Here is a 26189-nt window from a genome sequence, read left to right on the forward strand (position 1 = left end):
TGGTGCCCTAATTCAGTAGTTTTATGTTTAAGGAGCAGTAGAGAAAGTTTTCTTTTTATTATATATAACCAGAGTAAGGTATTATATAGTCATAAAATAATGTGAGTAAAGATAAAACTAATGATATAAATTATCAAGTGCTTCAAATAAAGTAGGGCTCTCTGTGTTTTACATATATCATAAAACTAAGGTAGATTCCTCGTAGTGACATGAGTTAGGTTAGTCAATAGTTAGCAGTGTATGAGTTAATCTCAAGTATGCAAAGCGTGTGAAAGTTTACTAAGACTGGTTTCCTACCAAGGAAAAAGAGGAAATAGAACATACAAGGTACTCCAAGAGTATGGTTATCTATGAATAACTTACAGAACTTTCCTCTTGACTCTAAAACTTAAATCAATATAATTACAGAACAACTTATGAGGATATTTAAAGTACAGAATGGATATTCTCACATAATGTGGTTGGATATCATACTACCATAGAAAATCAATTCTAGAGGCACTCATAACCTTCTTTCAAAACTTCCCAAGAAAAAATAGATAGTCTCTCTAAACATCTATGGCCATTTTATTCTTAGGTTGAAATTGAGCCTTCCTTTTAAATTTATATTTGACTTAATGTTAGTCAATAACCTCTGTATAACAATTTTCATGCTAGCATAAAATGCCATCCCTTTCTTTATAAATAAAATCGTTTCTATCTTTTAATCAATAATTTTCCTTAATTATGATTTACTGAGAATTTCCAGGTACCAGGCATGTTGCTAACCCTGTAACATATATTGCTTCGTTTAATATCAATAAAATAGCCTGGTATTCTTATTTTACTGGCGATCACACTGAGCCTTAGAGAGGTTAAATAACTTGTCCGGAACACAAAGACAGTAATTGGTCCTTGTGCTGCCTTCCAATCTTTTTGTTTTGAAATGATGTTGAGTCAAAAAGCAAAAGTTAATTAAAGGCCTTTTCATAGACCAGTTTTTCTTTTTTCCTTATCAAGTTTGTCCTTGAGTAACATCTGGAAAACAATAGTTCTCTATTGATTCTCAAGAGGAACCTACAGGCCTTTGTTTTACATACTTAAAATAATCAAATCTAAATCATCATTTGCCAACTTAAAGAGGGTTATTGTCATTAAGATGGGCCGACTTTTATGTGCTGTGAAATGAAACAATAAATGATGAATCTAAAATACAGAGACACAAAATTTTCATCTGAAAAGCTTCATTAAAATAAAAGGAAATTGCTTTTGAAGACTCAATTAAGGTCTCTAAATAAATTATTTAACATGTAAATCTCCAGTCTAGCAACGTAAGGTAAGGTAAATGACAGCATTATACAATGTAGGAATAGAGTAGAGCTATATTAATTTTTATAAATTTACTCTACAGTGTTCTTTCAGATTCTATAATGACACCTTTTATTTATCCTACAAAGTGCTATGACAAATTTTGTAACTTGAAGGAAATTTGTATTGATAATTGATATCGATGCTTGTTTTTACACTAAGAGATTATACTACATATTGCCGAAAAAATAAGACATTGACCATGAATCAAAATCCTTCTTATTACATCTGCACCATTTCAAATGGCAGGTTTTCTTCTTTTTGAAGAAGATCCCATCTCTTACCCATGTCTGTGCGTAATGAAGAAAGACTGCATAATGCATCTTTTCAATATTATATTTTTCTACATGGTAACCAAAGTGCAGAAAAAAAGAGCAGAAAAATTACAAAGAAATGACTTAGAGTCATAATGGATTCAGTGGTGATAACAGAAACATTAATCTTCATATAATCACACACAAATATATCATACTCAAAATATATAATAAGTGTGACCTAATTTGTCTTATGTTCTTTGTACTCTAACTAGTACAACAAGGGAACAAACTGTGGATGGGGATTTCTCAAAGTCATTAATGTAGTAAAACACCCTATACTAGGAAAGTTGGGGCAAAAAAATATCAGGTGTTTTCTGTATATATCTGTGTAGCAGATGCTGCTAATGTACATCCCATATCTTCCTGGCCCAAAGGCTACATCTTAGCAGTCAGCTGTTCAGCACACTGACAATGCCCAACCTCTGCTTTGCTGCCTGGGGACTTTCTCTGCTCAGAAGGAGCTTGTGTCTGGCTGGCAGCACAGAGGTGCTTGGGACTTAGGGGCAGAGAGGACTGGGAGGCAACCCTCAGTCAGTGCGGGATGGAAACTCGTGTGTACATAGCACCTTTCCCATCCTTCAGTGGGACAATTCTGAGGTTTTCTCTACACAGTAATTACAGAGTCCCCAGTGATGCTGAACTGTAATTGTCTATTGTGTTATTCCGCTTACTAACATATACATTTTTGGTTTTTCTCTCCTTGTCTTACATGCCTGTTTTTTTCACTAGTGCTTCCTGGGCTCATCCTCTAAATCAACTACTTCCATTCATGTCCATTTCTCAGAGTTTTCTTCAGGGGAAATTGCTCTCTCTTACTCTCTCTCTCCCTATATATATGTGTGTTTATATGTTTATGTATATAGTTTATAAACACAGATCTTCCTTTCAAATACAGGAAGGTACCAACACATCATTTTAAGATTATGCTTTTCAGCTAAGATAAAGAACCACCAGGAAAAGTTATTTTTACACAAATGCAGAAGCTTCCTCTTTCTTCTTCCTTTTAAGATGCAAACAAATGCTTTTGTGCTTCACAACACAACCTTTTAAGACAATTTTTTTTTCTTTTTTGCATGGCGTTAACTGTTAGAGGATTATTTTGCAAAGACTTTCCACCCTTCCTCTATAAACTGCAAATGTTCAACCCTGCCACATCTATCAGTTTAAATCTCTGATACAAATTGTTAATAGTTTATTTTAAAAATTATAAGCATAAAAGATTCTGTATCTGTAGCTGATTTAAAAATATTTCTCACTCACTTTGTGCAAATCCATGGAATTCTATTTCTGCAAGGTCCATATCCTCCCCTTCTTTTTATGGCCATTACTCTATAGGTTATTGAATCTAAGACAACATTGACCATAAGACAGGCTATTACTTGATATTCATTAGGGAAAGAATACTGTGATAAAATGAACCATAATATACTATAAACTGTAAGATGAATTCTGATTTCAGGGAATCTGACTAGCCCCAAACAAACAAAAACATTATCAGAATTAATTAAACATGGTAATAGTATCAATTTACACAGTCTCTTAAGTGCTTCTCATTTCTCCAATTCACCCTCAAGAATAATCTCCTTAGGACGTGGATATTGTTTATGATCTGCAGAGACTGATTCCTCCCCTATGTACTACCTGACCCAGGCTCCTATGCCCACGCCAATGGAAAGCACCATCAGAACGTTCGTTAGAAGGTGAGAGAAAGAATGATAGTGTTAATTATGGGCCCTCTCACTCATTTCCACATTCTAATTTTAACAGTAGCTGCTTTCATTCATGGCCTTACCTCTAGCAACCATCTTCCCTCCCTTTTCTCACAGAGGTGTTAAAAGATTCCTGCTGTTAGTCTTCCAATACTTAACTATCTATCCCTGCTTGAGTGCTTCAGTTCTGCACATGCTAATAAATAATCCCTTCATCCATTTTTTTCAGTTAAAATCTTTAATCGTGATGTCTGTTTTCTGCTGGGATCCTAATAATTACAAGTACAAGGAGTGGCCATAGGAAATAGATTCTATGAGATAGATTTCAGAATTGTGTTGTTCTCATACTGTAGAGAATATAAGCAACCCCTTGCCAAGGAAAAATAGTAGATGGCAATTTATGGTACGCAGAAGCAACGTAATGATTCCGTTTTTTCACCAGGGATGATTTCGTATAGCCTGCCAATGGAGGGACAAGCTTTTAGAGATCAAATGTTGTTATGCCCAAGATTTCAATATTGTCCCCCAAAACCAGAGACCGCCAGGGAGACCGAGTCACGCATGCAAAAGCAAAGGGTTTTATTATTATTACGGTCTCGGGCTTGGGCTCACAGACTTCACCAATGCAGTGGATCCATGCTGAGAGCCCCAAACAAAGGCGGGGAAGGGCCTTTATGGGTTTGGGAAGGGGGAGTTACAGGAAATTATGACACAGGTGTAGTGATCCAATCATTATCGCCTAACATTATTGGCAGTAACTTTAACCATACATATTGTGCAGAGTGTTCGTTACTTTTGGCAGGACCCAATCACAACATTTAGAGTATTAGCCAATTACAGAGTGGACCCAGGACCCTCACGTAGGGTGTAACTAGCCTTAAGCAATAAGTGATTACCTATAGCTTCTATCTCTAGGCCTGCCTTTAGACATATTAAGGGTGTTAGCTGGCTGCTTCTGACTGGGTGTTACAAGGTGGTCCCTCCTGCCCTGGGCAATGTGTGGCCTCTTATTGTCTAATGATACTGAGAAACCAACACTTAGGCCTCCAAGGTCAGAGGAAAACTTGAAGCCTGTCATGGAGTCAGTGTGGTTCAGACCTGCGTCCTTACAATGTCAATGGAATTTAGTTAATATTGTGGCAACAGGGATTAAGGAGATGGAAAGAGAAGTGTGTAACGACTTTTTTGACTGTCCTGGACAGCATGCATATACACAAAGACAGGGTTTCCACTCCAATAGCAGGCACACCCCTACAAGATTCTGAAAGTGATCTGAGGATTCTGAGAAAGTGTGGAATCATAAAACTGAAGAAAGACTGGGGACAGAGATGAGGCTGAGAACTTTAAATTCCCAAGCACGTCTGGATCATTAACTGAGGGAACCTGTGTTCCCTTGTAAAAACAAACAAAACTAAATCAAAAAGAAAAAGTTTAAGAACATTACCTGAGGCAACTGCCTTACAAATGTCAACTTGTCTCAGCACTTACGCCAACACCCCTCACTGACCGCCCGTAAGACCAGTAACTAGAGTGAGATCCTGGAAGTAAAAAGAATTCTAGAGAAACCATTTCACTCGCACAAAATTATTATAGAATCTTGTCAATGTGTATCAACTTGAGTCGTATGGAATGGATTTTAAGAGTTACTAGACCAAGGGCAGCAAAAGAGAAGACTGAATGAGACTGAATTCATCAATATGGCGGTGTTCATACAGGATTCAGAATTTAATGTGCTATCTCAGGTGCCTGGCGTGGCACTTAAAGCCTATTAGAATGGATAATTAAAGTTAGCCTCCATGACTATGGAGTCAATGTGACAAGATTGTCAGAACTTGCCTTCTGGGGTAGAGAAAAGGGGTCAGGAGGCAGAGTTTTTCTGTAAACAGCTAGATGGTAAATACTTTAGGCTTTGTAGACCACAGAGGATATCTTCTTTTTTTTTCCCTCTTTCCACCCTCCATTTTTTATAACCCTTTAAGGTGTAAAAACTAGGGGTGCCTGGGTGGTTCGGTCAGTTAAAGCATCCAACTCTTGGTTACAGCTCAGATCTTGATCTCACAGTTCCTGAGATTGAACCCTCCATCAGGCTCTCTGCTGACAGTATGGAGCCTGCATGGGATTTCTCTCTCTCAATGAATAAATAAACTTAAAAAAAATAAAAGTGTAAAAACTATTCTTAGCTATTGTCCACAAATAGGCATATTGCCGATTGGCTTTAGTTCGCTGACCATTGCTCTACTCTGACATCCTCCTCACCAAGCATTAAGAAATTCAATCATGAAAACCTGTGTGATATCTGTCCTGTATAGCCTGGGCATGATGATAACAACTGGTCTTTTGAATTGAACTTTTTTATGTCAATAAGGAATAATTAAGTCTGTATTGGTAGAGAATGAATGGCAGCATTTAATTACTAGAGACAATTTAAGTTATTAACATATTTTTCACGGCAGGGATCTGTTGTAAATAATTGATCTGAGGGTCCTTATGAATTAAATACATGCACAGCCTATGAAGCTTCAATTTTACTTTTATAAACAAAACAATTATAGATTTGGATGCAGAAAATGACTTATGCTGCAATAGTAGAGAACCACAGCCTTTTCCTATCTTGTTTACAGATTCAGAGCACTTTGACTGAGGGAAGGCCAAGTCCCTTTGAGAAAGGTTTCTTTTATGTTGCTAAACTTGTATACAATGAACCTTCCTCCAAGCATTTCCACCCGCCCCTCTCAAGGCCTCCAGTCACGTGTACCGGGGATTATCTCTTAGTGCTCATTACTTACTGACCTCCATTGAAACAAATTCCTGAAGACTCAAAATGTCAGAATGGCACCCTGGTAAGAATGGGAACCTACAAAAGTCAGGTGTAATGACAAACGGCATCTTGCTCTGGTGGGTATATTTAATAATTGTTCCAGTGGGCCCAGAGAGATATCCTGTGGGCATTTTTAAAGCCAGGAATGTACAGTGGCAATACATACACATAGCACATGGCAGAATCCTTACAGAGAATGAAGGAAGGTAGGAAAAGAAATACATAAATAAGTCTCTAGAATTGTTCGACTCCATCCACCCATTACCCACTACCAAAATAATAAACTAAAACAAATACTATATTCCTAGGATACCTGTAAAGACTGGCACCACCAAGAAAGATGTGAAAGATGTAATAGTAGTTATAGCTTCACATCTTCATTTAACCATCAGTTTGCCGGTACAAAATAACTGTTGGTTTTCATAAACATAATTAGGTGTTGGCATCATCTGCTGTTTGACACATAATACCTTTACTGGAGCAAATCAACCTGCTTATAGATATTGACCTGGCAAATACTTTCCTTATAACTGCAATCAATAAAGATAATAAGCAGTTTGCATTCACCTGACCGGGGCAGGAGCAAGTGTCACTGACTCACCTCAAGGCTATGCTCTCTGTCATAATATAATCCACAGAAATGTTGATATACCATAAGGTATATCATAATACATATATAATGTATAATTGATGCCATGATTCTAATTAACATTGCTCATAAAGAAAGAGAAATGCCCTAGAAGCTTTAGTATGACACTTATGTACCAGAGCGTTGTAAGAGTTGCCATGGGAAGGCAACTGAGCGACCACTTTGCGGTGGAGAGCTGCGAGCACTGACAAACCCCCTGCAAACCTGGGATGACCCGCGCCATTTGAAAAGCACCAGCGGCCATTTTATTGCAGGTCAGATAATAGTTCCAGGCACCGCCAGGGACCGACGACCCCCACTCTCCAATCTGGACTGTCTCTAACTGGAATGCCTCACCATGGAATTCCAGCATCCCCCACCCCACCAAAGTGGACAGCCAATTAAATCCTGCCACCATCCAAAGATGCCCCTACTTGGCTATAGGCCCACCTGAGCTCAAACCTGGAACTTCTGCACCCATAAAATACCTTACTCTCCCATACCAGGCGCAACTTCCCTGACTCCCCACTCCAGAGTCACGGAACCTCGCCCGGGAATTGCAGACTCCCATAAAGGCCTTCTTGGCTCCATAACTTGGTCTCTCTCTTTCCTCTCGCCTCTGCCTCCATCTATCAAACCTTACAAGCGTGAGTGATAAAGCCATGTTGAAGTTCAGTGTCCTATAACATTGGCAAACGTTCTACACATCCAATGGTTTAAGGCATATCAGAATACCCTTATATGTTAAAAAAGAATTTACTGAATCACCACTGAATGGGCCTTTTTGCATTCTGAAGGATGCATATATACCTGGGTCAGTATCCTGACCACTTACCAGGCAACCAATAAGAATGCCAGCTGTAAGTGGGGCCACAGTAAGAATGAGTTCTGCTATAAGGCCAGGCTGCAGAGCAAACTTCCCTGTCATTTGGGTTTTATAATAATACTATCCTGTACTTCTAATAACTCTTAATAAAAAAAGCCACAATTCATATCCTTAAGGTTTTCAAGAAAGACCATGTTTTATCCTTCCAATGTTCCTTTTCTATTAGAAAATAACTTGTGAGTTATAATTGGGCCCAGATAGAGATTAAGGTCTGCCTATAGGACACGATATGTTTATGTAGCCTAACTGGTCATTCATAAACTGGGTGATATATGACCCACCAAATTATAAATTTGGTTGTGAGTAACCACATTCAAGTAAGAAATCTAAATAATAAACACACAATCAGACCCATGTAGGTCTGTATGGGATAAGTTCAATGAGCATGTGGCTAAAACTTCTGTGACACCAGATTCCAATGGTTTACCACCTTTCCCTCAAAACACACCTATAGCCTCATGGGGAATTATATAAATTATATAACCTGTCAATAGGAAAAAAGCAGCGTGATCACAGTATTTGAATGGGTCTGAAAAATACTGTCAACAGTCCAGAGTGAATGGTTGCTGCTTTATAGCCCATTTATAGTTGTCCCTGAAAGAGAACAGTGAAAGGAAATTCTCCCAGTTGACAAAACTTTGGATTGTATCTCTCAAATATCTATTTTGCTTTGAGAAAAGACCTGATCTATAAATCTACTTTCAGTAGAAGGAGAAAGAGTGGAAAAAAATATGCTCATTTCAGAATTAAAATATACAAATGAGGTTACTAATTAAGAAAATAGTAAGAAGACATATAGAGGGCCAATGGACACTTGCAATAATCAGGGAAATGCAAATCAAAATTACAATGAGTATCAACTCACATCTGTCAGAATAGAGAAAATCAAAGACACAAGAAACAAGTGCTGGTAAGGACGTGGAGAGAAAGTAACCCTCATGCATTCTTGGTGGGAATGCAAACAGGTGCAGCCATTGTGGAAAACACAATAATCCTCCAAAAGTTGAAAACAGAACCCATGATCCAGAGTATTTACTCCAAAAATACAAAAACACAAATTCAAAGGGATATATGCACCCCCATGTTTATGGCAACATTATTTACAATAGCCTTTTGGAAGCTTGTCCATCGACTGATTAATCAATACTCAAGTGTCCATCAACTGATGAATGGATAAAGAAGATGGGGTATATATAAACAGTGGAATGTTATTCAGCCATAAAAAAGAACGAAGTCTTGTCATTTGCAACAACATGGATGGAGCTAGAGGGTTTAATGCTCAGTGGAATAAGTTAAAGAAAGACAATGCCATATGATTTCACTCATACTCATATGTAAAATTTAAGAAACAAAACAAATAAGCAAAGGGAAAGCAAAGAGAGAGAGAGGCAAACAGAGGAACAGAATATTAACTATAGAGAACAAACTCTAGGGTACTAGAAGACTGGTGGGGGGGATGGGTTAAACAGGTGATGGGGGTAAAGGAGTGCATGTTGTGCACATTGTCTTGGGCACTGAGTAATGTACAGAATTTCTGAATCACTATATTGTACACTTGAAATTAATGTAACACTGTATGCTCACAATATTCAAATTAAAAAACTTAAAACATATCTGGGAAACATGAGCCTACAAGTTACTTTCTTCCATGCAATGATACCCTTCTATTCTTTGTGATTTACATAAAGAAAAGATTTATTTGAATTCACGTTTCCTAGTTTTTTTTCTACGTAATTAGACAGTATAACGTCCGGTATCACCAACGCTGCACTGGTGATCAACTAATGCTTGTTGAATATTTGCTAGATTCACAATAGGTTCAAGGTTTTATCAGGTTTCAAATGGCTGTAAGAAAATTCATCTTGGAAATATCTTGCCCTGTGGCAAGAACTTTCCACAAACATTCAAAGTCCATTTCAAAGAAAAGTATATAATTAAACAAACTTAGGATAGTAAAGGTAGAGATATCGAGACACTAAACAGAGATATCCTTGAGGAATTATGTCAGTAAACTAAATTTACATAAATATATGGGAATATCAATTACATAGAAAAGTACACTAAAATTAATTTCATTTTAGATTGTACCTCAATATCATGCCTCTAAAAGATAAATATGCTAAGAAATTAGTAAAAATTGAAAAAAATATGTTCACAGAGTGGCAACACCCTAACAGAGTAAGCTATTTAAAACAGATTTTAAACTCTATTGATAATTATATGCCCATACTACCTAACCCTAAAAAATGTATGAAGACAGAATATGACACAAATCTAAATCAGTCACTAATAATTTCAGTAAATCTCTAATCTAAAAGTTGAATCTTCTTTACATGACCAGGAGACACTGGTGAGGACCAGGATTCAGGATAAGTTTGCAACTAGCATCCCAGTCCTTACTTATAGTTGTTTTGTTAGGCTTCTGTAGCACACAAGGGCGTAGACTCTTGATAGCTCCTGGTCTATGGTCCAAGGTCTTCTGTATTTGGTGGGTAACTCTGTCTGATTCTGAAATTTCCTGTTATACACTCACAGACATACATCACATTCGCCAGTGCCAACTCCATGAATAATAAAGGCAATATCTGATTTCCCCTTTGCCTTATTCTTTCATTTTATTTCTTGATTGTTTAACAACTTAAGGACTGAAGAGGGATGTTTATTGTTCCATTCCCCACTACCAATCCCAACTGAAGTCTCTGAATTTTCTTTGCTGGAAAGTGGCTTAACACTTAATTATAACTGTGACATATTTCAAAGGAATTGAAATTCCATTCAATACTAATAATATACAAAGGACATTCACATTAATCTTATAGTATATATATTTTATTCATAGTGTTACAGTTTTAAGAATAGTTTTTAATTGAATTGATGTAAAAAACAATATTTTATACTTAAAACATAAGCTAGAATGTTTGAGACATTTGCCCAAAATCACACCAAGAGTAAGTCACAGAGCTGGGCTTAAATTCACATTGACTCTCAACTCTGGCTTGGGTATCAAACCAAAGCACAGGCAATATTCTTGAAAAGATGAATTAAACTACAGTCCTTTCCTTGAGGTTCCCAATGGATAAAAGCATATGATTAGTTGATCAGATTAAAAAGAGAATTAACTTTAGGTACATTGGCAAATCTAATTTTGCTGTCCTAGTTCTAAGCAAGAGAAAATTGTGTTGATATTCCCTTGTTTCTTTGCTCTATCTCACTTCCCATTTCTATCTCTTCGTTCCAAAACACAAGATGATGGCAGTGGTGGGAGCAGGGAAAGGTACAGCTAATAATGGCTGGAGAACAATGACTAAATAGTTTCTTTTTCTTTGGGAATTTTTTTATGGACTTTAGGGAAGATCTAACTGTGCAAATGAATGCTGTTTGGTCTCTATTACTAAAGTATATAAATCAAGGGCATGGCAAATATACTCCAAGTCCTCAAATTCTACTGGAATCTTTCATTCTAATTACACAGGCAAATATTTGATTATTATTTAGACACTAGTGCTTTTCAACCGTTTCGTTAAGTGCCGAATTACATATGATGTCATAATATGAGAATATAACTGAGTCAGAACACACCTTTAGCAAAACCCTCTTGGGAAGTTTATCTAACAGCCAGTCTACTGTGGGGATTGTAAAATATCTTAGAAATGGCTATATAATAGAAACATGTACACACGAAAATAAAAAATTGGAGCACTTCCTACTCATTTGTTAAAAGTAACACCAGCAAGCATGTAAAACCCCACCCCTTCCTGATAGCTGCATCCTCTGTAGCCATTCTTGACTAAAAGGGAAATAGCAGACCTAGCAAAGTGTGTCTCCTACCACTCCCAGAAGCAGCTCAAGGCCTCCTGGGGTTTATACTCTTGGTAAACATGACTTCTGGGTAGAGCTCACACAACGGCAAAGGAACAAAACCCGAGGCCTCTCTAGAAATGTCCTCTACCCTGTTAAGTATCTGGTAAGAGCTATACTGCCCTGTTGTGACTCCATTCTCTTCTCATAATGTGGTCAAGGGCTTACTTGTATCAGAACCACTTTGGGAACTGGATAGAATCAGAATGGGATTGGGGTCCAGGAAAGAACCATCCATCGTGTAACAAAGTATCCAAAGTACCCTAGTAATTCTTAGGTCTACTTAAGTTTGAGAATAACTGTAGTCTTTTTTTGTATAGACAGTACTTCTAGTACCATATTTGATGACTCCAGTTACGGTCATCATCTCTAAAATTTTGTTGATGTATAAAAATATAAGATTTTAGTCTTTTCTAATGAGAAAAAAATCCAAATGACTTATGTTGTTAATTAAGAAATGAATGCATTATGTATAATTCAATTCACTAAAATCATTAACTTGCTCAAAATCTGCCTTATTTCACCAGTTTGATTTTGTTTGTCACAAGAGGGCCAAATTCTCTGTTTCCAGACAAAGAACACAGTATTTGAAATTATATATCTAAAATTCAGGTTGTAATTCTAAAGTGAATATTGTGTTTGTTATATTTATCCAAAACTATATAAGGTAATATAGACTGTGATTTTGGGCAGAGGGATTTAAGACATACGTGGTTAAATAAAAACAATTTTAAAAGTATTTCATTTCACCTTTTATAAAAATTGTTTTACTATTATTAATTATCATGTTCCAGGTGCCATATTAGGAAAATTAACAGCCCAGAACTCAGGCACTAACCTGGTTACAAAAGCCAAAGTTACAAAAATTAATGTTCAATTACTTTGCCCATGGCTGATATTTTGCACCAGATTAAATACTAAATTCTAATCTGAACTGAAATAACGAAGCATGGGGAATTCTGGATGGGACTATTTTCATTAATATTTGACATTTGGAAATGTATAATAAAATCTATGCATCCATTCTTTAAAAATGTGAACTTTCAGACAGGAAATATGATTTTAGAATATGAAGAAGCAAAAAGAATTTTTATAATTTTTCTACATTTCTTCTTTCCTATTAAAATATGTAAGGAGAAGCTGTACACCATATAAGGAGTTTAAAGATAGAGCTATCAAGAATATATGAAAATAAATGTTTTAAATTTATTCTTAACCTTAGTAATCCATTTTATTTATTGAATCAACTTGCTTAATTACTTACATTTAAACACAGTGTAGCTGTGTTTAGCTATCCAAATACTGAATTTTCCCCCTCCCTATTTTTTCTGTGTGTAAAAATAAGATAGTATTAGCATTTAAAAGTTTTACTGCTTGAACTTGAGGAATTCTTAAATTTTAATGTAGTTTACAATTGCAAGAAAATTGAAAATCAACAACAGACTTAAAAATATATAGAGAGATGAAGGATACCAGTTCATTCATTGGAAATTATGGATACTTTCAGACAATCATATTTAACAGTCAACCATACCTACCCTTCTTTATCTTGATCTTCACTGCTCTAACATTATCTTTGCTTTAATTTATTTTTAAAAACTTTTATTTTAATTCAAATTAGTTAACATGCAGTGTTATATATTATAAATTTATATATATTTATATGTGTGTGTGTATATGTGTGTGCGTGTGTGTGTGTGTGTGTGTGTGTGTGTGTGTGTGAGATTCAGCAATTCCATACACCACTACCTGGTACATATCACCACAAGTGCACTCCTTAATCTCCACCACCTATTTAAACTGTTCCAACATTTTACAGTTTTATTCATTGTTTGGATGTTCAGATCAAGCATTTTGAAATTTAGCAGGATAATTTACCATAATCATCCATAAGTATCATGATGACAAAAATACCTCAATGCCCTAACCATTTATTTCTTTTCATATATTTACTAAATAATAATTTAATATTATTATCCAAAACAATTGTTCATATTTTAAGAGATATAAAGATTATAAAGCACAATTCTTGCCCTTAAAGGAACTTACATACTATAAAAAAGAACTGGATTTTTAGAAATTATCTTAACACAAGGTAGTTTATTATAATATTGCATTAAGATCTGTAGTTGAAGAATCTTCTAACTTTATTTATCCTAGGGTTAGTGTAAAAGTATTATCTTGGAAATAAAGTATCAATAAATCCTTCAGTATCACAAAATGCAGAATTGAATGGTTTACAACTTTAAAAGATTTAAATTTTATAAAATGTCTCTTCTACATAAAAAATTGAAATGTATCATGAGTAATGTACAAATCACATTACAAAGCCATATATACAATGTGAGCTTTTTCACATAGGCACACACTCAAATAATTCAAGATACATTATTATCAACACTTACATCTGAGGGGAAAATTGTGGTATATTATAATTTTATCCTTATTCTCTATTTGTCAATGTTTTACAACATACATATATTACTTTTATAAGAAAATATCCATAAAAGTTATTCCATATGGTTCTACGCATGGCTACGCAGCCTGGCTCCAACCAAATTTTTATCATTAGGAGAAAAAAGTCTCAAAATAATTCCCTACTAGGGTTAGAAATGGTTCATGTTCAGACATTAAAGTAAGTGAGACCATAAAATAATATTAGTGATCTTTTATTTAAAAAATGCACATCTAAATCAGTTGTCTCACAGAACATCTTTGCCCTTTGAGGGGTTGGGACAGAAAAAACTTTACATAATGGAAGCAGATGGACGGCATCTAACACTAAGCCTAGAAGAAGTTTAGCCAAATATTTCACAACAGTTTTTACTCCTAGGCATAGTTAAGCTGTTTCAGCTTCTTAACCTGAAAAAAATCTAGATACTGACCCCTAATTCCTAGAGTCTATGTGTCAGACTAGGTCCTGGCACTCAGCAGTCATTGATAAGTGTAGCAGTGATTATGTCAATGATGATGATAATGCTAACAAAGGCTACCTAAATGGAGCTAGTACCTAAAATGTGCCCATGGCTGTTCTGGTGTTTCATAAGAATTAACTTCTTTTAACCTCATAAGAGCCCCGTGAACAAGTGTTCTTATCCCATTTTGCTCTCACGGTGCCTGAGGCACTGAGAAAGTAAACACCTTGCTGAAGCTCACATACCTGTGCTAGGACGAACTGTAACAGCAGCAATAGCCAATAGCATTAACAATAAGGATTATTAAACTGGTAAAAACACCAAGTGTGAGCAAAAGATAATGGGACTTTCTTTTTTATTTCACTCTAGAAACAACCGTGAATTCCAGAGAGATGTTTCAATAATGAGTAAGTATAAATCTTGCCAAGGGTGACAAAGCAAGGGTAATTTCGATATTGCTCTTTAGACTTTATAAAAGCTTGTTTCCTCATGGTTATATCCACAGTTTTAACTAAACTGATGGCGTGTGAACTTTCTGATGGATACAGCCCTAACTGTGGTATCCATGCTACTGTTTGTCCTTGTGGTGTCCACATATGTTTAAAAATCTGCATTCATTTCCTGTTGCTGCTGTATAAAATTACTACAAGCTTCGTGGCATAAAGCAACACAAATTAATTATCTAACAATAGTAAAGGTTAGAAGTCTGAAACTGGTGTCACTAGGCTAAAATCAAGACGTTGGCAGGGCTCTGTTCCTCTGAAGGCCTTAAGAAAGAATCCACTTACTTGCATCTTCCAGTCCCTAGAAGCCACCCACAGGTCCTGGCTAATGGCCCCACTCCTCCATGTTGAAGCCCAGCAAAACGGGCTTAGTTCTTTTCATGCTGTCACATGTCTGGTTCCCCTCTTCTGTCTCTCTCTTTCACTTATAAGGATCTTTGGGATTACACTGGGCTCCCATGTAATAATCCATGATAATCTCCCCATCTCAAGGTCACCAGATTAACAATCTTATTTCCATCTACAGCCTTAATTCCTGTTTTTCCATGTAAATTACTGTATTCATAGCGCCAGAGATTAGGATAGAAACACCTTTGGGGAGCCATTATTCCATCTACCAAACAACAGAACACTACTTTCAGCTCTAGTTCCTTTTCTTCCTTTCTTAAAGTCTTCTGAAGTAAAACAAACAGATATATGTACAAGTATGCTTTCTGCTCCTCCTCACAGAATACTTGCAGGATAACTCTGAATAAATAGTTTAAATGATCATTGTTTAGATTTCTTGCTGAGTCAAAGTAAATGATACGTTAGAAGAGTTTTTCTAAGAGTCAATTAGGAGGGGATTGAAAATTCCTTTGAGGATGCAAAGCATTAGTCAGATGCAAATTATTAGCCTTGCATCCTTAGAGTACTCTTTATTGCAGGCATTTTCAATATACTTTAATTATATCTGTATTACAGACTTGATGATTTTAAATATCCTAGTGGCCTTCATTAAAGACTTTTTCTAGCATTATGTTGTAGATATTTTACTTCCTATTATTTCATTCACCTCCAAGCACCTTGAAAGGAGCAAAACTTCCTTTATAAACATATTTTTTAATGTTTATTTATTTTTGAGAGACAGAGCACAAGCAGGGGAAAGGCAGAGAGAGAGAGGGAGACACAGAATCAGAAGCAGGCTCCAAGCTGTCAGCACAAAGCCCAACGTGGGGCTCAAACCCATGGACCATTGAGATTATGACATGAGCCGAAGTCAGACATTCAGCCAACTGAGCCACCCAGGCACCCCCAAAACTTTCTAAATGTTTACAATTACTAGTTAGAAACTGTTGCTATTCTATCCCTTGTAAAGAATGTTTCCATGTTCCATTCTATTAATGGATAACCATATCATCTTTTATGTTGCTCATTTTCTATTAAAATGACTTTCTACATACACGGCTACTTCATTGACTATAAAAATGGAAATGTCCACATGGGAGGATGCTTTCCTAACATGGGTACACACGTGTGTCTGTGTGAGAATAAAATGAGTTCATTTCAGAGAGTTATACAGTGGCTAGAAGGCCAGGCTGTCTTAGAATCCAAATTCAGCCAGCTTCAAGCAAATAATTAACCTCTCTGAATTTGGATTTCCCACTTGAAACATACAGATGAAACCACCTATAAAACCGGTTATTGTGAGAATTAAATGAGTTTAACTATATAGAGGTTTTATCATTGTTCCCGACATCTGTATGTGCTAATTAAAATTTCATTTCAACATTCTTTAAGTTGAAATTACCTTTGGAAGACAACATTTGCCAGTGAGTAGGATGCCAACTCCCAGAAACTAGTAACAGAGAATCATGGAGTGAGGAATTCCTTCCTTTTAGAATACTTCTTTAATCCTGATTCGGTGACAGTGTCTCAGATTGGAGTTCTTGTAACTTCATGAACTCCAATGCTATCAGAGTTTGACCTACGTGTCCAGAGCTTGCCCTTAATTATAATTTTTTTAAGACTACTTTATTTTCAGTCTGTTTATTTGTATGGTCACCTTCTATTTATGGCAAATGGTAATGATTTCTTCATTTAGGGTACAGATATAAATGTTTCTTTAGAATAAAATATATGTATGTAAACTGAAAAAAAAGTTTAAAGAAATTTTTTTAACAAAAGGGTACTGTACCCCAAAATTTGAGAAAGGTTTTGTGAGAATGACTGAAATTTGCAAAACTCTGTCCCAAGAGACTGTACTATGACTGTATTCTGAAATGAGTAGTGACTTTCTGGAACAGAAGTTATGCATCAGGAATCACCCCAGTAGTCACAGTAAACACTCTTAGCTGTAGCTCACTCTACTAACCAGTTCTCATGACTAAATTATTGAGATCTCAGTAGGCTGAAGGTTTCTGAATCATCTGATGTCAACTTAGAGTGAAGATAAAAAGAAATAGTGCCATTCGACTTTTCCATACTCATTCCACTTACATACAGTCCCTGAAGGCTGGAGCCACCTTTTTATGTATTTCTTGAGCCTAGCACAGATTAAGAATACATGTTTGAAGAGTGAATGAATGAAGGATAATTATTTCTGTATAAGATAATGAAGGCATTAGTCCACCCTTTCTTGACCAATATACTCAATCCCAAATGCCTAGGGGAAGCAATTTTAATTTTTTTTAATGTATATTTATTTTTGAGACAGAGAGAGAGAGAGAGAGAGAGAGAGACAGAGAGTTTAAGGGGGGAGGGGCAGAGAGACACAGGGACCCAGAATCTGAAGCAGGCTCCAGGCTCTAAGCTTGTCAGCACAGAGCCTCATGCGGGGCTAGAACTCATGAACCGTGAAATCATGGCCTAAGCTGAAGTCAGACTTACCTGACTGAGCCACCCAGGCACCCCAAGAGAAAGCAGTTTTAATTTCTGCAGTGTTTTTCTCTTAAAATAAGAGATACTAATTGAACTATTATTATGAGCCAATCATTCTCATAAATAATTAATGGGATCATCAATATACACAACGTCTCCTGGGCATTAGGGGGATCACAGGGTTCATTAGTGACAGGGCCATTAGTTGATCGTGTGATTTTCTGACTTCAAATCCAGGGCAATGAAAAAGTATTTCCTTTATTATTAAAAACTGTTCAGCCTTTCTTTAGATTAAAAATAGTCTTGTATGGATAATGATCTATTCTTCATCCAAAAAATCACTGTGGATTTTCCTTTTTTTTTCCAATACTTATTTATTTTTGAGAGACAGAGAGACAGGAAGGGGAAGTGCAGAGAGAGAGAGGGAGGCTCCAGGCTCTGAGCTGCCAGCATAGAGCCTGATGTGGGGCTCGAACCCGCAAACTGTGAGATCATGACCCAAGCTGAAGCTGGCTGCTTAACTGACTGGGCCACCCAGGCGCCCCAAGAATTTTGCTTTTTTATTTATTTTGCTTTTAAACATTGTGCAATAGTTTACATGAGGAGCAAGCAAAACTAAAATATTTATGAATGATAGGTCACCGAATAGTCATACAAACGTGACTTTAAAGTGCACATGCAAATATTAAAGACATTAACACTAGAAAGTTGAACAAGTAAAACTGTTAAAAGTAAACACAGAAAAATAAAAACTAGAAGTATATATAGTTTTATATACATTTAGTCACTACATATTTTCAATTATGTTCATGTATTATTCTAGAAAAAGAATAATAAAACAAAATGATTTCATCTTCTAGATACACATGGAGGATGTTAAATTTCACTTGCTTTTCTATTCTAATCATATTTTTTCTATTTGCCCCAGAAGATATTTTAATGCGCTAAGCTATATTAAAAGGTCATAGACATTTTAGTAAAAATAACTATACTACTTGTTATCAGATTAAAAGTTAATTTAGTACTGAAAAATGCCCTAAATTATCTTTGTATTAAAGGTTTTGTGAATTTTTAATATTTTTTTTGTAATTAAAGAAAGTCCTTCTACAAACCGATTTGAAAAAGAAAGCTCAAACCAGGGTCGTTATCTAAGGCTAGATTTACAGCCCAGAAATAGGGCACTCAGAAATGGCTACAGCTTCATGTATCCTTTTTCATAAACTTAACTAGCTACTTTCCTGTCACTCTTGCACTACTAGCTAATCAGCAAACATTTATTAATGTGCTTACCTTTGCTGAATGGATGCCAGAGGCTACCCCTTCCTTTCAAGAGCATCCAATCTAAGTAATAAACGTCATTGTCATAGGAGTGTTGTTTACATGCACTGTTAGCTAATCTCCAAGACATAGAATTGTCAGTTTAAATTATTTGCATTTGTATCAGTTACTGTTGTTTCTGTTAGGGAAATATTTCAGCAATAATTTATTTGGGTGACTTCTAATAACCTATATGTTTGCTTCAAACGTGTGTTTCATTGACAAACATTTCTAGCATGGAAACAATCTGGTTATGGACAAGTAGTCAAATTGATCATAATTTTGGAGTGTTTTGAGGAATAAAATGCCAATATTTGAACAATGTGAGTCCACTTACACAGCTTACATGATTATTGACATAGCGGCAGGTTTACATAGTCTGACGAGTAAAAAATCTGCAAAATCAGTTGAGATGCATACATGCTATTGAAATACCAACTGCATGAGCACACACACTCCAAAATATGCGTATATTTAGAATGCCTTACATTTTATTCCTACTTTACTTTCCCTAACAGATAATCCCCTTCTGATTTTACTCCCATTTTCTCTAGCACATCCCGCAGTCAAAGCTCTCATTTGAATAGTGAGAATTAATCATAAGAGAATTAAAGAAACAGGCCTATTGTGTGTGTCTCACTCAACCTGCCAATGCCAAATTTTCCCTACTGCATACCCTCTTCTGTTTCTAGCCTTATTATACACTCATCTCTCTCTCACTCAAAAGGAGGGCAGGGCACTGAAGGAAACACAGTTAAAAGCAGTGTTACTGATCTCGAGCTTGAAAGAACCATCCGGTCAAGAACGACTTGCCATTTAACAGGGATGAAAACTTGGTGCGAAACTCTCTCTTTTGCTACCCGTGTTCAGATGACAAAGCGTTCCATGGTTAAATATGTTTGTGAAGCAATGGATTAGAAATAATTAAAGATACATAGTTGCAGAATTTATGAGACCACTGGAACGCCCCCGTATGCATATTCAAAACTTATTTTTCAGAACACCTTTTTCAAGGCACACACATGCTACACAATACAGATTGAGCAGCACAGGACTGAAGAAAGCGAGCCCTGGAAGCATGAGTTCAGGTTTTTCAGGTATTGGCCATCAGGGAAGAGAAATTGAGTCACCCTTCATAACCTCCCACGTGGCCACCCATTTTCACCTAGCAACAGGCATGACAATTATCAATCACAGAGCACCCGCCATGTTGCAAGTATTACCAAATGTTCTTTCCTCTTTTCATCACGAGTACCGAGAGGGCTTGTAATAGAATTACCGAAAGAATGAAGAGCCTACATTTTTATATGCACCAGTTGAGAAAATTATTCTGAGTCATAAAGTAATAAAAGTTTATAGTCATAAAATAAAATATGAACATACTTTTTAATGAATCTTCTATATTTTCCTAAGGAGAAGCAGGAATGAAATGTGTGTTAATTGCTAACTTCACAGTAGTCTGGTCCTCACAGAAGAAATAGAAAAGCTCTCCCTTTCTTTCCATAATTATACATGCTTTCTAATTACCCAGAGGTTACTCACAACTAGAAATTTGTTTAATAGAGAGAACCTTTCTATCATTCTTACCTCAAAGATCTAGGTAAGACATTATATAGATTTATACTCTATTAGGAATAAACTGCTTAGATATAATTCAAGCAATTCTGAACAGATCACTAAACCTTTACCTATATATCAACCATCATTTTCACCTATATGATGATATTAGAAATGCCTTAATCCCAAAAGTTAAGAGACTCTGAATCCACTATTATTCAGGTTTCTGAGTATTGGTTTTTTCTTCGTGGGGAGGGGCAGAGGGGATGTACAATAATATACTTTATAGTTGTGGACTAAATCTTCTTCGAGAATAAAGAAGTGAAAATGAATCACATTTTTAGTTTAAAAGAATATGACGGAAAATTCTTGGGGTGCCAGACTGGCTCAGTTTGTTAAATGTCGAACTTTGGCTCAGATCATGATTTTGGGATTCGTAAAGTTCGAGCCCCACATCAGGCTCTGTGTTGACAGCTCAGAGCCTGGAGCCTGTTTAAGATTCTTTGTCTCCCTCTCTGCCCCTCCCCCACTCGCACTTCGTGTCCCTCTCTCTCTCAAAAATAAACATTTTTAAATGTTTTAAAAAACTGAATTCTCAAAATGGGAGAAAAAAATTCTTTACCCATTAACTAGTTTCCCTGAAGACAACACATAATTTCACATATAAAAATCACATAATTTTTTTTCTAGGAGGCCATAGATTTCATCCAGTTCAATCTGTAGAAAATACACAGAGAAACATGTTTGACATATTACTGTGTTTGATATAATAATTAGAAAGATTAAACATTAGAACAGAAAGAACATTTATATAAAGCTCTCAATCTTGAGATTCATATGTTACATGAGAAATGCAGAGAAGGAATCATGTAAACACATTCCATCTAATAAAAGTGAAATTTGAATACAGAAAGTAATAGTATCTGCCATTTGCTAAGTAACTGCTATAAATGTTCCAGACACTTCACAGACAGAATTACATTCAATTATATAAAAAGTAGATATGTTACTTATTTCAGATATAAAGAAATTGGATTTTAAAATTTATTTTAAGTTTATTTATTTGGAAAGAGAGCAGGGGAGGGGCAGAGAGGTAGGGAGAGAGAGAATCAGAAGCAAGCTCTGTACACTCTCAGCGTGGAGCTCCAAGTGGGACTCGATCTCACAAACTGTAAGATCATGACAGGAGCTGAAATTGAGAGTCCACAGCTTAACTGACAGAGCCAGCCACTCAGGCGCCCCAAGAAATTGGATTTTAGATGAATAACTTGTTTAAAGTCACACAATAAGTAAATGACAGATCCTATATTTTATTTAGATAGATACAGGTATTGGTATAGATAATACACAAACATGGACACATTTACTTATCTTTAAAATAATATTTACAGTGTCAAACTGGGAAGACGGATAGGAACACAGGTAAGGGATTAGGAGAATAGCTGACTGCTTTGTAATACAATAAAAATCTTGATATATTCTAACTGCAATTTTATATGCATATCCCAAGATCTACCTTAAATTTCTTTTAAGGGGAGCCTGTGTGGCTCAGTCAGTTACGCTTCCAACTTCAGCCAGGTCATTACCCCGCAGTTCAGGAGTCTGAGCCCTGTGTCTGGCTCTGTAATGACAGCTCAGAGCCTGGATTCATTTAAATTCATTTAAAAAGGTATTGCATGCCTTTTTTTTTTCATTGTAACATCTTATACAGTTTAAAACTAACTAATAAAACTTGAGTTTTCCTTCCTGTAATATTAATGCAAGGGTCGCAATTAGTGATTCAAAGAATAAACTTTGTGAGAAAATTCATTTACCTGGAAAGACATTTTAAATATAGAAAGCAAAATCTTGTTACATTTGCTCACAGAACCACAACAGGAAAGTTCAACTTTCATGTGGTTATAACATGAGTGAGTGGAAAGTTTCCAACTTCGTCATTTGGTTTAAATAAACCAAGTTACTATATATTTCTTCTGAAACCTAGGACCTTTTATACACAGAATTTTCTAACTCAAATTAATCCAATAGAAGGTTTAATAGTTTTTAAAGTTGATTCTCCCCAAATAAATATATAAATATAATACAATTCCAATGAAATGAAAGGCATCTATTTTTGTTGGTGCAGATCCAGCAAACAGGAGATGGTTCATGAGCCAGAAATTCTTGGGATCCTGGCACCAGTTTCTTCCAGGTGCCAATAGCTCATTCAGTGCCTTTTGGATTGCCCAGCTTCCTGCCGGTGATAAAATAGCAGATGCCCCTGGCCACTTATGAAAACCGGTTTCCATTATCCTAGTTAGGAAAATGATTCTTGGTGGCCCAGACTAGAGATCACCCCCAAATCTTTTACATCAATTACATAAAAGCTAATTTCCTATATCAAAGTTCTTTCTGCCTAAAATGGCTAGGCTGCTTTCATTCAACGCCTCTAAATCAAGTGTCACCACAATATTCCAATTGTTTCATGGAAAGAGAAGTAGATAAAATAATATTTTAACGGAAGTAGGATAATGGAAAACTATCTAATAATAAATAAGAAAATTATGGAAAAGAAGATCCCTCAGGAGGCGCCTGGGTGGCTCAGTTGGTTAAATGTCCGACTTCGGCTCTGGTCATGATCTCACAGTTCATTTCATAAGTTTGAACCCCACGTCAGGTTCTGTGCTGACAGCTTAGAGCCAGGAGACTGCTTCAGATTCTGTGTTTCCATTTTTCCCTGCCCCTCCCCCACCCATGCACGTGTGCTCTCTCTCTCTCACAAAAATACACATTTAAAAATTTTTTTTAAAAAGTAGATATCCTTAGCAGATATTGGCTTGGAAATAAACAAATACATCAGTGGAACAGAACAGACCATTCAGCATGCAGATTCCAGGATCCATGAGACTTTGCAGTGTGGCAGAAATGGAACAGTTGACACTTGAATTATGTGGGGATTAGAGGCACCAACCCCCTATGCAGTCGAAAATCCTCCCATAACTTGTGACTTCCCCAGAACTTAACTACCAGTAGCCTACTATTGACTGGAGGCCTTATCAATAACACAGTCTATTAACACATATTTTATATGTGTTACATACTATATTCTTACAATAAAATAAGCTAGAGAAAAGAAAATGTCAAGAAAATCATGCAGAAGAGAAAATACATTTATAGTATTATACTGTATTTATCAAAAAACAAAAACAAAAACAAAACATGTATAAGTGGACCCTCACAGTTCAAATTCATATTGCTTAAGCGTCAATTGTATTTCAGTTTACTGGGAAGAGTATGGATCATTTAAATGCTGATTTCTCAAATGGCTGCTCTTATTTTGAAAAACTTAATCCCCCAGAGAGACTGTGATAATACCTAGTAAATTATGCTACTTTTATACCTACTCTTTCTCCTTTACTAAGCTAAATGTTATAAGCATTCTCTCACTCTGTAGGCCTCAATTTAAATACATTTTAAAAGTTTGCTAGAAGTATTGTGTTAGCAATTTTTAGGAAAGTGAAAACATCCTATTAAAACTACTAAAACCTATTATTGTAATTTTATGATTAATACAATTTTATAACTATATAATTCAAACTTTTTAACAGTGCTTAACTTTTATAATATTAACCTTTGAGCGAATTATTTCCTCACCAACTCTAGGGGCTTTACGTTTAGAGACAAAAATAACTGCATGGATATTTTTCAAATTTCAGTAATCAAGTGAGATGATTCCAAATATCCTTATCAGGAGAACTACCAGACTTAGAAGGCACCCTATTCTTAGTGCATAAAACACCTAATTCATTGATTAACTTTTGATGGAGGATAGTAGACATAATCTTAACAATAACTTTCTGAAAGAGAAGAAGCTTATGGAAACAGAAGAGGCAATATTTGAGAAATAAAGGTATTATAGCCCAAAATATTATTTTTCCTCAAAAAAAAAAAAAAGAAATGTATTCAAACTAGCTTACCCATGACTTAAGAATATGAGTACAAGGGTACCACAGGCATCTTATGGAGACCAGAGCAGAAAAACAAGCGCAGGTGGCCTGGAAATGAAAAGTCAGAAGCTAAGACTACTCCCTCTTTCAGTTCTCCTCAACTCTCTCGATTCATCTTGCTAATGATTCATCTGGGACAAGAGTCAACTGGCTGTCATCCTCTATTGTGTGTCATCGAACATTATCCTTCTTCCTTCCAGTGACAACAATCTTATTATCTCTTGTTTGAAAGGAAAGAAAGGCTTTGTTCAGTCCAACAACTCTGGAAAGCCAGACAGCACACATCACTGACCAGTAAGCAAAGGCAGCAAGTTGCTTCTTAAATGCCTATTCTTTTTTTTTTTAATTTTTTTTAACATTTATTTATTTTTGAGAGACAGAGAGAGACGGATCATGAGCAGGGGAGGAGCAGAGAGAGAGGGACACACAGAATCGGAAGCAGACTCCAGGCTCTGAGCTGTCAGCACAGAGCCCGACATGGGGCTCAAACCCACAGCTGTGAGATCATGACCTGAGCCGAAGTCGGACGCTCAACCGACTGAGCCACCCAGGTGCCCCTTAAATGCCTATTCTTGACCCAAGTGACTATTTCCAGGAATCTGAATAATACAGGGTTTTACCCATTTAACATGGGCCTGAATGGACAGGACATGATAAATGATTAGTCTTGGTCTATTAAGTGCCCAGAGTAGTGAAAGTTTTAAATTTTTATTGACAAGTGATGAGAGAATTAAGGAAATTATCTCATTAACGTAAATAAAGGTAGAATTTTGCTTCAATTTTATCTCACTTTCTTCTCATTAGTGACGCAGTAGTTCACTAGTTGTACTAAAAATGCAGTTGTTTCCTAAGACTTTTAAAGTCTATTAAATCTAAATATGTGATCAACCAATGAGAGAAATGTATAAACCTTAGGGATTTTGCACAGTCACAAGAAATACTCTACAATTTGTGTTTCTAGTGACATGACTTTTCAGAATGATATCACTTTGATGTGGTATGTTTCTTCCCTACATCTTTTACGTGAGTATTTCTCCACTCTCTATACCCTCCCTAAAAAGATATAATGACTTAGAAGTTACAACTTTCCTAGTTTAGACAAGTTGCTGTAGGAAATGAAATAACACAATGAATTATTAAATATTTTCATATAATTATACTGAACCATATAACTTCTTGTTCAAAGTAGGTGCTAATTTGATGTTCTCACTTATCAAGGTAATGTGATGCCCATACCATATGAATTCATAGTAACATAGTTAGTGGAAGCTATTAAAAGAAAGTCAGAGCTTCAAGTGGTCTTGACATTACGTTATTTTTCTGAAAGTTAGGCATGATCCTTTCTATGGCTGTATTAGAATAAAAAAAATAGTGAAAATATTGATCCTAATCAAAGGATGAGGCTTAGTCTTCAGCATGGATCACGGCCCCAAAATGAGGCATACAGCAAATGAAATTCCAAGTCAGAAGCTATTCTCATACTTTTTAG

General features: G+C 35.9%; 1 protein-coding gene across 3 annotated transcripts in view; it reads right to left on the reverse strand.

Moving 5' to 3' along the window:
- The window catches only part of BANK1 (B cell scaffold protein with ankyrin repeats 1), a 278763-nt gene extending 254046 nt beyond the window's left edge, over nt 1-24717 (reverse strand). Inside the window, exon 1 of one of the 3 annotated variants that reach the window (XM_029942644.1) lies at nt 24671-24717. In XM_029942644.1, coding sequence (XP_029798504.1) covers nt 24671-24674 — 4 coding nt within the window. In that variant the 5' untranslated portion in view covers nt 24675-24717. The remainder of the gene's footprint in view (nt 1-24670) is intronic. The other 2 variants (XM_029942650.1, XM_029942661.1) reach the window with 2 other exon arrangements.
- Between the last annotated feature and the right edge of the window lie 1472 nt (nt 24718-26189).

This window comes from Suricata suricatta, chromosome 1 (assembly GCF_006229205.1).
Source record: "Suricata suricatta isolate VVHF042 chromosome 1, meerkat_22Aug2017_6uvM2_HiC, whole genome shotgun sequence".
Taxonomy (NCBI): domain Eukaryota; kingdom Metazoa; phylum Chordata; class Mammalia; order Carnivora; family Herpestidae; genus Suricata; species Suricata suricatta.